The following is an 11,595-nucleotide window of genomic DNA, read 5'->3' on the forward strand; positions in this document are numbered from 1 at the left end:
CTTGTTAGCTTTACGCCTCTGGCATTTACAGGATGTTTGTAACCATCCATCAGAAGATCCCATAGATCACCATCTAGACCCAGAAAGTAACTTTCCAGTTTATCTTTCCAGTATTCAAAGTTTTCACCATCAAATACCGGCGGTCTAGTATAACCATTGTTACCGTTGTATTGCTCAGCAGAGCCAGATGTAGATGCAGGTGTAGGTGTAGACTTTTCACTTTCATCAACCATCTTTTACTGAAGCGTTTTTCTCTTCCTGAATCTTTTCTAAACACGGTTAAGTGCTTGCACCTTAGAACCGGCGCTCTGATGCCAATTGAAGGATAGAAAAACACTTAGAAAGGGGGGGATTGAATAAGTGTGACTTTAAAACTTGGACAATAAAAATAAAGTGCACAATTATTTTTATCCTGGTTCGCTGTTAACGAAGCTACTCCAGTCCACCCCCGCAGAGATGATTTACCTCAACCTGAGGATTTAATCCACTAATCGCACGGATTACAATGGTTTTCCACTTAGTCCACGACTAAGTCTTCCAGAGTCTACAGATCACAACTTGATCACTCCAGGAACACTGCTTAGATACCCTCTAAGACTTTTCTAGAGTCTACTGATCAACCTGATCACTCTAGTTACAAACTGCTCAGCCAACTGCCAAGACTTCCTAGAGTATACTGATCACACGATCACTCTAGTTCCTTACAACTTAATGTAATCTATTCAAGAGTTTACAAATGCTTCTTAAAAGCTATAATCACAAACTGTGATATTTCTCTTACAGTTTAAGCTTAATCTCACTAAGATATTACAACAGCAATGTAGTGAGTTGATGAAGATTCTGAGCTTTGATTGAATAGCGTTTCAGCAAGTTTATTTTCGTTCAGAGTTGTTAAGAATTGGTAACCTTGCTTCTCATCAGAACTTCATATTTATAGGCGTTGAGAAGATGACCGTTGAGTGCATTTAATGCTTTGCGTGTTCCGTACAGCATTGCATTTAATGTTATACGCTTTTGTCAACTACCTCGAGCCTTGTTCACGCTGTGTCTACTGACGTTGCCTTTAGTAGCTTTAACGTTCCTTTTGTCAGTCAGCGTAGTCTGCCACGTGTACTTCCTTCTGATCTGATGTTTGTGAATACGACGTTTGAATATCATCAGAGTCAAACAGCTTGGTGCATAGCATCTTCTGATCTTCTGACCTTGAAGTGCTTCTGAGCGTGATACCATCTTCTGATCTTCAGTGCTTCTGATCTCATGTTCTTCTGATGCTTCCATAGACCCATGTTCTGATTCTGCTTCGACCATCTTCTGATGTCTTGCCAGACCATGTTCTGATGTTGCATGCTGAACCATTTGAGACACAACTTCTGAGCGCTGAATTATGCGTACTCTTTATATATTTCCTGAAAGGGAAATTACATTGGATTAGAGTACCATATTATCTTAAGCAAAATTCATATTATTGTTATCATCAAAACTAAGATAATTGATCAGAACAAATCTTGTTCTAACAATAGGGAATTAGCCATCATCAATGCCAATCTTGAATGGGGAAAAAGAATTTATCAAGGGATCTAACAATATCAAGGAGAGGGCACAACCATGGAAATCAACATGGTGTCCCTAATCGGTCAACTCCAATGTATAACGCCCTAGACTGCTTTCAAGATTACTGACTGAATCCAAAAACCAACACGGGTCTTTTCAGCATGTTTAATCCTTACTCACACGTTTTCCGAGAAACTTCATAGAAGGTTGCCCATCTAAATACTACTCCAAGTCAAGCATGTTTAACTATGAAGTTCTTATCTGTTAGGCTACCGAAAAGAAGATGCATCTTGTTGGTATAAGTAGTACCAATCAATCCTTATAAGCCTTCCTTCAACTATGCAGTTCTATCTCTGTATAGTCTTAGGATCCATCTCATTCCGATGTGAATTTGATGACCACTCTTCGTCCTCTGCGGCCTCGAGTGTTACATGAGACCACTCTCCCCCGTCTTCGTCCTCGGGTGTCACACAAAGCATGAGCATTCACCAACCTAGATGTGGCTAAGCTACAACAAAGCAAATAGGAAGAATAAGAGGCGACTAGCCCACCAAGTTATGTTTTCCTTCCTATTTTTACTAAATGTTATGTTTGTACAATCACTCTCCTTTGGAACATGAGCAATCCTCAATTATGAATGAAATATGAAAATTTCTAAAAGACTCGTTTCTCTATGACTGTGTGTATTAAAAATGAGCCAGGGGTACGACTGACGAGATCGAAGCCTGATACTAATAAGTTCAGGGTGTTGTCGCTGACCCTTTGCTCGTGTGACTACATCAATTAATTTCCCACAACATAAAGCACACACTAAGAAGTTTATGGGTGTTGTCACAAACCCCTCGCTTGTGCGGCTACAACAATCAATTCTCCATTATTGGGTGTGTTATCGTAGACACTTGGCTCGTGCGACTACAACAAACAAATCCCCACAAGCAATAACAGTCCATCCCCTTTGGAAGCTAGTTACTCTAGAGGTCACAATGGATTGGCCAAACGTCTACCTCGGACCAGGTTTTCACCTAGGGCGCAGGGGAACCGAACCTTGGCCAAAATTGAACCTAGTAACGTCCAATAAGATTTGAAGGAAAATCACGTAAGTTCGCACGAAATCAAAAGATCGACACTCTAGATCACATAGATACACCACATGCAAGAAAGCAAAATACTAAAATAAAGGAGGATAACCACAAACTAGGAAAATGACTCAAAGAAATGCAACTCTAACTCTTCAAGAATTGTACACTAGCATGCAAAAGAAGTAGACTCTATCGAACATGTCAAATCACTCGCACACAACACTCAAGTTTTTCAATTCTCGAGGGTCATAATGATGATACCTCCGAAAAGACGTTTGAAGTATTAAAAAGTAAATGTGTGAATGCCAAAGAAACAGAAATATTCACTTTAACTTTCCAACAGTAATGAGTGAGCGACCAGAAACTGAGGCTAGTGCGACAAACCCTTGCCTCGCCACGCGTAGACAAGAGCTTGGAGGACAATTGTTCCAGGTTGACCAAATTGATCCTGATTGACCACTCTGAAAGAACTACAATCCTTTCAAAAACTTCTCAGCACATGAGAACTATCCTACTGATGATCACAGGGAATCCGAGCTTTAAGTGCATCCAACGATTCTTCATAATCCACACTTGTCAAATAACAAATTTGTTGTTTTCTCTTTACTATATATAGAAGAGGCGCCAATTCATGTACGAAGTTTCAAACTCAATTTCAATTTACTTTTCTCTCTCACATATTAACTTGAACGTTGAAGTGATAACTTTACAGGTCAATCCCAATGGAGTCAACCCACTTTTTGCCGCATCGGATGCTTAGATCCATTGTTACCATTGATCATTACTTTATTTTTAATCCTAAAACGAAACAATTTTTTACTTTATAAAAAATAAATTAAGAAAATTTTAATATTCAGTTTTAAAAAAATTATTTTAAAAATTTAAAAAAATATTTTAAAATTAAAACAAACGGCTAGTTAAAAATTAAGAGGAAAGTAGTTCATTAAACCCACAAGCAAACTCCACCAACAAATAAGACAAGCAAGCTTCAGAATCCACCGGACACTTGTTCCATTTTGATTGACCGACACTCCGCGTAACCCAACAGCAAACTCTCAGGCGCTGCCTCTGTCTACTTAACAATATCATAATCATACCACTCCTTAATCTTCTCTAAAAACACAGTTTAAGAAGTAAAACCCTTTTTCTATTAAAAACCAAACGAACACGCATGAAACACACGCACCCTCATAATTGGACAATCACAACATAAACTACACATGCAGTGTTTCACACGCGCTCTGAGAAAGAATCTCTTTACCCAGTAGTGGTGGTAGCAGTGAAGTTAATCTTTAATTAAAGAAAAACACAAACCATGGTTAAGGAAGTTGGGTTTATTTACTGTGTCAGGTTTGGTAGCAATTAATGTAATGCTATCTACTAATGTATTACCGATATCTCAAAAAAAAGACGTGTCTATGTCCATATGTCACACATATGTATTCACATTTAATTACGTTTAATTTATTTATTTTTAATTTGTTATCAATGTCGTCGTATCAGTGTCGAAATGACGTTCGAATTGTCCCGTTATAATGTTGTAATATAATGTCATCATACATCAGTGAGAGAGTGAGTGAATAAATGAATGAATTGAAGTTGTTTTGTTTGTACAAAGACATCCTATTTGTCGTTTGTTGGTTGGTTTTGTAATGTAAAAATTATCATTATGATGAATCAACTAAAAACCCTTTCTGTTTTTCTAGACAAAAAGTAGTAAAAGTTATTCTCACTTCACATACACCATTGTGAGTGTGATTTTGACATAGAACAAGATTCTTTCGTCTATGTAGCTTCTCCAACTAACATTCATTCAAGGTTATTACCAATCCTTTTCATTCCTCTTCTAATACTCTTCTTCCTCTTCTGTTTCTTCATTCAATTAATCTCTGGTACTTCATATTTATATCATTATTGTTATTTCTGTTATCATGTTATAAGATTTCGTCAAATTGTTAAATCTGTGTTTTTCTGAATATAGTTTCTAATATGGTAAAAGTATTTGGACTCTGTCAAATTCATGCAAGTACTTTTTGTACATTGCTAGTTTTGGTGTGTGACTGTGTGAGTGATGATGGTGTTTGATATATTATCAGATTTGTGAAATTGATGTTTTGTTTACTGTGTTTTTGTAGGATTGTGACTGTGAGTGAGTGACTGAGAGAAATGGCTTCAAGGTCATATTCCAATTTGTTAGATCTTACTTCATGTGGCTCGCCATCGTCTTTCGGTCGGGAGAAGAAAAGGCTTCCTAGAGTTGCAACTGTTGCTGGAGTGTTGTCTGAGTTAGATGATGAAACAAATACCAGTGTTGGCTCTGATGCTCCTTCATCTGTTTGTCAAGAAAGGATGATTATTGTTGGTAACCAGCTTCCTTTGAAGGCGCAAAGGAAAGAGGAGAATGGTAAGTGGGAGTTTACTTGGGATGAGGATTCACTTCTTTTACAGCTGAAAGATGGTCTTGGTGATGATGTCGAAACGATCTATATTGGTTGTCTTAAAGAAGAGATTGATCCAGTTGAGCAAGATGATGTTGCTCAATACTTGCTTGATAATTTCAAGTGTGTACCGACTTTTCTCCCTCCTGAGCTTTTTACTAAATTCTATCATGGTTTTTGTAAGCAGCATCTTTGGCCTTTGTTTCATTACATGCTTCCGCTTTCGCCTGATCTTGGTGGTCGATTCGATCGATCCCTTTGGCAGGCTTATGTTTCTGTCAACAAGATTTTTGCTGATAAAGTGATGGAAGTCATTAACCCTGATGAGGACTTTGTTTGGGTTCATGACTACCACTTGATGGTTCTGCCAACTTTTTTGAGAAAGAGATTTAATCGGGCGAGGTTAGGATTCTTCCTTCATAGTCCTTTTCCGTCTTCTGAGATATACCGAACGCTTCCGGTTAGGGATGAACTTCTTAGAGCCCTTTTGAATTCTGACCTTATAGGGTTTCATACTTTTGACTATGCTAGACATTTCCTCTCCTGTTGTAGTAGAATGCTTGGGATTGCTTATCAATCCAAGCGAGGATATATCGGTCTCGAGTACTATGGAAGAACTGTTAGCATTAAGATTCTTCCGGTTGGTATTCATATAGGTCAGCTTGAATCGGTCATGAATCTTTCCGAGACAGAAAGCAAGGTTGCCGAATTAAGAAACCGGTTCAAAGGTCAAACTGTTATGCTTGGTGTGGATGACATGGATATCTTCAAAGGAATCAGCTTAAAACTTTTGGCCATGGAACAATTGCTTTTACAACATGCGGATAAGAGGGGAAACGTTGTTCTGGTTCAAATCGCAAACCCTGCTAGAGGCCGCGGAAAGGATGTGCAAGAAGTACAGTGTGAAACTTATGCAACAGTGAAAAGGATAAACGACACATTCGGAAGGCCTGGATACACACCGGTCATCTTGATCGATACAACGCTCCAGAGTTACGAGCGGATTGCTTATTATGCAATTGCGGAATGCTGTCTTGTTACAGCTGTAAGAGATGGGATGAACCTTATACCCTATGAGTATATCATTTGTAGACAAGGAAATGAGAAAATAGACGAGATCTTAGGAATAAGCTCGAGTATCCATAAGAAGAGTATGTTGGTGGTGTCTGAGTTCATCGGTTGCTCTCCGTCGTTAAGTGGTGCAATTCGTGTGAATCCATGGAATATTGATGCTGTTGCTGAAGCTATGGATTCTGCATTAATGGTCCCGGAGTCTGAAAAGCAAATGAGGCACGAGAAGCATTATAGGTACGTTAGTACACACGATGTTGCATATTGGGCCCGAAGCTTCTTGCAGGACCTGGAAAGAGCTTGTAGGGATCATCTGAGAAGGAGATGCTGGGGAATTGGCTTTGGTTTAGGATTTCGAGTAATTGCTTTGGATCCAAACTTTAGAAAACTATCCGTGGAACATATTGCTTCAGCTTATAAAAGGACAAAGCACCGAGCAATTCTTTTGGATTACGATAGTACTATGGTGCAGCCTGGATCAATTAGTACAACACCTAATGCTGAATCTGTTGCCATCTTGAACAGCTTGTGCAGTGACACCAAGAATTGTGTTTTCCTTGTAAGTGGAAAGGAGAGAAAGACTCTTACCGAATGGTTTTCTTCTTGTGAGAAGCTCGGACTTGCTGCAGAACATGGCTATTTCGTGAGGTATGTTATGTTACATTTCCTTGTGTTATGCTTCTTATGCATATGTTTTGTGGCGACTGTAAACTGACGAGTTTTATATCTTTTTTCGCAGGACGAGTCATACTGAAGAATGGGAAGCTTGTGTTTCTGTGCCTGATTTTGACTGGAAACAGATTGCTGAGCCAGTTATGCAGTTATATACAGAAACTACAGATGGTTCTAACATAGAGTCCAAAGAGAGCGCTCTTGTTTGGAATTACGAATTTGCAGACCGAGATTTCGGTTCATGCCAAGCTAAGGAGCTTCTTGATCATCTAGAAAGTGTTCTCGCCAATGAGCCTGTTTCAGTTAAAAGTGGCCCAAACATTGTGGAAGTTAAACCTCAGGTCAGTAATAAAAAGCCGTCTTTCCGCTTAGATTGAGATCAATTATATTTAGTTGAAGTAGTTTGTATATGAAATTCCGGCACATACACAAACACGATATTGACACTGACACGTAGACACTGGAATAACTTAAGAAAATAGAAATGTTTGAATGTAACCACACAACTCGGATCATAACACTGGACACGCTTTCAATTTGAAGTATTGGTGCTACATTTTTGGTGCAGGGTGTGAGTAAGGGTATTGTAGCGGAACGTCTTCTGATAACAATGCAACAAAAGGGAGTGATTCCGGATTTCGTTCTATGCATTGGTGATGACAGATCGGATGAAGACATGTTTGGAGTAATAACAAGTGCAAGGGCATCGCTATCGCCTATTGCTGACGTGTTTCCTTGTACTGTTGGTCAGAAACCAAGCAAGGCAAAGTATTACTTGGAAGACACAAGTGAGATTATGAGGATGTTGCAGGGACTTGCCAATGCTTCTGAGCAAAGTGCAGCTAGAAGTCCTTCTCAGTTTGCTCATCATTAAGCTTTTCTAATCTATGTAGGAAACATATACTAATATCATTGGCTAAATTGTAGTATGTGTGAATACTTGGTTGGTTTTCTTGTGCTGTATTTTTAGATCTATTTTTATTTATAATGCTCCAACATTGTTGCTACTACAGATTGTATCTATGTGTTGATGGTTAATTTAGACAATAGAAATAATTTTTAAATGAGACTATGAGATTACGTTGATGATAATAGAACTATAAAATGTTATAAACATGAATATTGCATAGAATTCTTAATTAGATCTTAATGCATTTAGTGTTCATGTGTGTGGAATGACTTTACTTTTCCTTAATGCATAGTTTTGGGGCATTATATAAGCAAAAGTTACAAATGTATTTGTGCGTGCAATTTACATGATGTTTATGTTTGATTCATATTTTGTGAATATCTTAGATAACTTTGACATATGTAACATGTAAGTAATATGTGCATATGTGTGGAATGACATTTTTTTTCCTCCATGCATAATTTTTAGCTAAACCTACTTGTGCTAAAAAATGAAATAAATTATAAAATGAAATCAGAACTGGTAAAAGATATTTTTTTGTCAAATAAAGATTTGCATTGAAGCTGAAAGATATTTTGTATGTGTAGTTTGCACAATGGGCCTGGATCGATATATATTACATGATTACACCTCATATATTTCTCAAAAATGTTATAAAAATTCAATTTTGCCCCTCTCTTAGAAATAAGCATTCAGACACGCTGATATTTAGAGTAGGACTGTCAATGAACTGAAGAACTAAAAAATAGTTCATAATTCAATTTAACTATTAAACTGTTGAACTAAGTTCGTGAACCATATGAGCTGAATATGAGTGAAAAACTATGTTCGTTAACTAAATAAACTGAACTTCAACTATACATACTTCAACTCGTTAGGTTCATGAGTCAACTCGATTATATATGAGAAGGATTATATTATCTTTAAGAGTAGATTTAAAGACTTATTCCAATTTTTACCCCTTTATTTTTTTTAATCTAACATTTTAATTGACAATTATATGCTCAAGTGAGCAAAATATTTCTTAAAATAATTATACAAATAAAATCAACACCATATCATATAAATTATGAAGTTTTTGAATTATTAGATTTTTGAGACAAAGTTAAATTCTAATTTGATAACTTTTATTTTATTTCAATATTATCTTTTTAAAAAATATTAATTAAAATGTCAAATATATATAAAAAAAATTGACTAAAAAATGAAGGGGAAGAGAAGGCTTTCGAAAACGAATTTTTTAAAAAATATAGAAAAATATTTGACATTTTTTGAAAAAATGATTTTGTATAAAACCATAAAATAGTATTTATTATTTATTATATTTTTAATTTTCTGAATATTATAACAACATAAAAGATATTTGAAAATTTTATGTAAGCCTTCCGAAACCTTCAAAAATCCTTCTTCAATACAAATTTGAGTTTCTCCAAATTAGGGGGGTTTTGTGTTATGAAGAAAAATAAACCCTCATAAACCCTCCAACCAAAATATTTTTATTCTTTTCACACAATCCTTCTTATTTTTCAATATCCTCTTCTCCCTCCCCCTCCAAACTCCCAAACAAAACCTTAATGATTTGTTGGTTTGCAATTAGTCCTTAGAAGACCATCTTATCCATTTACAATTGATTTTTCTAACAATATTATAAACTAATTGTTTTCAAATAAACCTAAGTGTGCATTTGTCCTCCCTAAAGTAGAATATCTTGGCCATTTCATTTCAGATGGTGTTTCTACTAATCTCACAAAATTCAAGTTGTGAATTCTTGGTCACTGCTTAATACCATTAAACAATTGAGAAGGTTTTTAGGTCTGACTACCTATTATCATAGGTTTGTGAAGGATTTCGGCAAAATTGCCAAACATTTAACCAATTTTTTGAAGAAAGACAATTTCCTATGGAACGATGAGGCAACACGGGCATTTATTCAATTGAAACAAGCTCGGGTATTGTTGGCTTAGAATTTCGACCTAGGTGACCTCAGTATATGAAAGAAGAGCTCAAGAGAACTTAGAGAGTCAAAGGAACAATTCGACACAATCCTTTCAGCTTAAAAGAAGTCGAAGCATTCGAGCGTGAGGTAAAGGTATGGACTTAGCATTTTCTCAGAAATAATCAGTCTGAGATTTCGACGACAAAGATTGTCATATGTCTTCGACAACAATATGTTGAGCTTCAAGAAGAGCAACATAACTGTTTTTTAGACTTATCCGAAAGTACACGTGGATACAAATCCAAGGGCGAAATGCATGCAGCGAAGACGTGTCAACTTCTAGGGCGAAAGCCGTTGAAGGGAATTTATCTATTAATTAATATAAACAGGAGTTCCAGTGTTAGGATTCAGTGTGTCAAAATCATTACAGAACCTCACAAACTCAAAGTATCCTAGCGTTAAGAGAGAAAAGAGTCATTCGAGCGAAATGTATGATCCTAAGCAACATGTTATTTACACTTTAAGTAAATTTGGTTTCTGCATTTTATCTTTATCTTTTTGCCTTATTGTTTACAAAGATTTCGACGAAGTTGAAATCCTTCATTTTCTGCAAAACATTACATTTCAAACTTAGTAGAAATCATAATAGAATTCACTTGACACAAAACACTTAAACAAAGTCACAAATATTTATGCACATATGTCCCAGGATCAACTAACCGATTCTGCAAGTAACCATTTTTAAAAGACTAGTGCTTATTTACTAAATTTCACAGTAAACAAATTGGCACACCCAGTGGGACCTATTTGTGCATTAAATTCATAAGTAGATTCTTTACAAAAAAAAAAGTGTGTATTTGTTACACAATATTGTCAGTTCTTCGTTTGTGAAACATTGTTGGTTGTATGCACTAAAGAAGTGGTAAAAAAACTATTAGAAATGACACGTCCACCGTCAAGAAATGTCTCACCTCCTCAAAATGACCACCAAAACACAAAAGGACAAGCGAATGTACCATCGCAGAATTCAGTGGGAACATTGAATGTTTGAGGAAAAATTTCCTCCGATATCAATCAGATAAATAGTGTGACATCCCCACAAATGGACAACTCACATACTCTACCAAGTATTGAGGTTGTCGGTTCTACATACCTAGTCTCAACATGTCTTGGCATGTTCACAGTTCTCATCTCAGAACCATTTCTTTAAACTCTGAACCTACTATGCACGATGACATTAACAGCTTGGTTCCTGAAAGTAACCTTTATCCTCATTCTCTCGATCTTCTATTGAGTATACTATTGAACCCATAACTGACTCAATTAAAAAAATCTACATGACATTAATAATTGTGCTCCCAGTTCATACATTATACCTTAGTGTGATATCTCCACAAATGACTCCTCTCATAATGAAAACCATAATTTTGAAACTCATAAACACCAAACCCATTAAATTGAAATCCATACAAACTCCAAAGTTCAAACTTAAAATCTATAAAGAAAAAAAATGTTTCTCTTAACTATTAAATCCTCTTCAACAATCATTTGAAATATTATGTTAATAGTCAGATTTGAATTATATACCTTTTTTGTCAAACTCAGTTTTCTATACATGTTCTATAGAGCTCTAAAAATGATGTACAATGGTTTATAATCCGAAAACAATTGCAAGAATTTGAATCATACACAAAACAAGTGCAAGAATATTGCTAGTGGGATAAGAATCTTTGTATAATACAGGGTATTCCGGTATTCCTTATATGAGTGTATTGTGAGTCCAAATGCTGTTCCACAGGCAGGACATTTGCGGTGTCGGAGTTCAAGATTTCTTTGTATATGCATGGACTGCAAAATAGATTATAGCACTTTAAAATCACAATGCAGATCAAACTCCCAACTTAATTTAACAAGCATAAACTACAGTTGCATAAGTTG

General features: G+C 36.1%; 1 protein-coding gene across 2 annotated transcripts; it reads left to right on the plus strand.

The window, feature by feature from the left end:
- The first annotated feature begins 4,244 nt into the window (after nucleotides 1-4,244).
- Nucleotides 4,245-7,818, plus strand: LOC131634166 (alpha,alpha-trehalose-phosphate synthase [UDP-forming] 5-like). Of its 2 annotated transcripts, none has more exons than XM_058904822.1 (4): nucleotides 4,245-4,522; nucleotides 4,766-6,787; nucleotides 6,879-7,152; nucleotides 7,380-7,818. In XM_058904822.1, exons 2-4 carry the CDS (start codon nucleotides 4,797-4,799, stop codon nucleotides 7,683-7,685), a joined length of 2,571 nt encoding a protein of 856 aa, XP_058760805.1. In that variant the 5' UTR covers nucleotides 4,245-4,522; nucleotides 4,766-4,796; the 3' UTR covers nucleotides 7,686-7,818. The 2 variants fall into 2 exon arrangements, with proteins under 2 accessions (XP_058760805.1, XP_058760804.1); XM_058904821.1 differs by having other exon boundaries at nucleotides 4,245-4,448.
- Nucleotides 7,819-11,595: the final 3,777 nt, after the last annotated feature.

This window comes from Vicia villosa, unplaced genomic scaffold (assembly GCF_029867415.1).
Source record: "Vicia villosa cultivar HV-30 ecotype Madison, WI unplaced genomic scaffold, Vvil1.0 ctg.001245F_1_1, whole genome shotgun sequence".
Taxonomy (NCBI): Eukaryota; Viridiplantae; Streptophyta; class Magnoliopsida; order Fabales; family Fabaceae; genus Vicia; species Vicia villosa.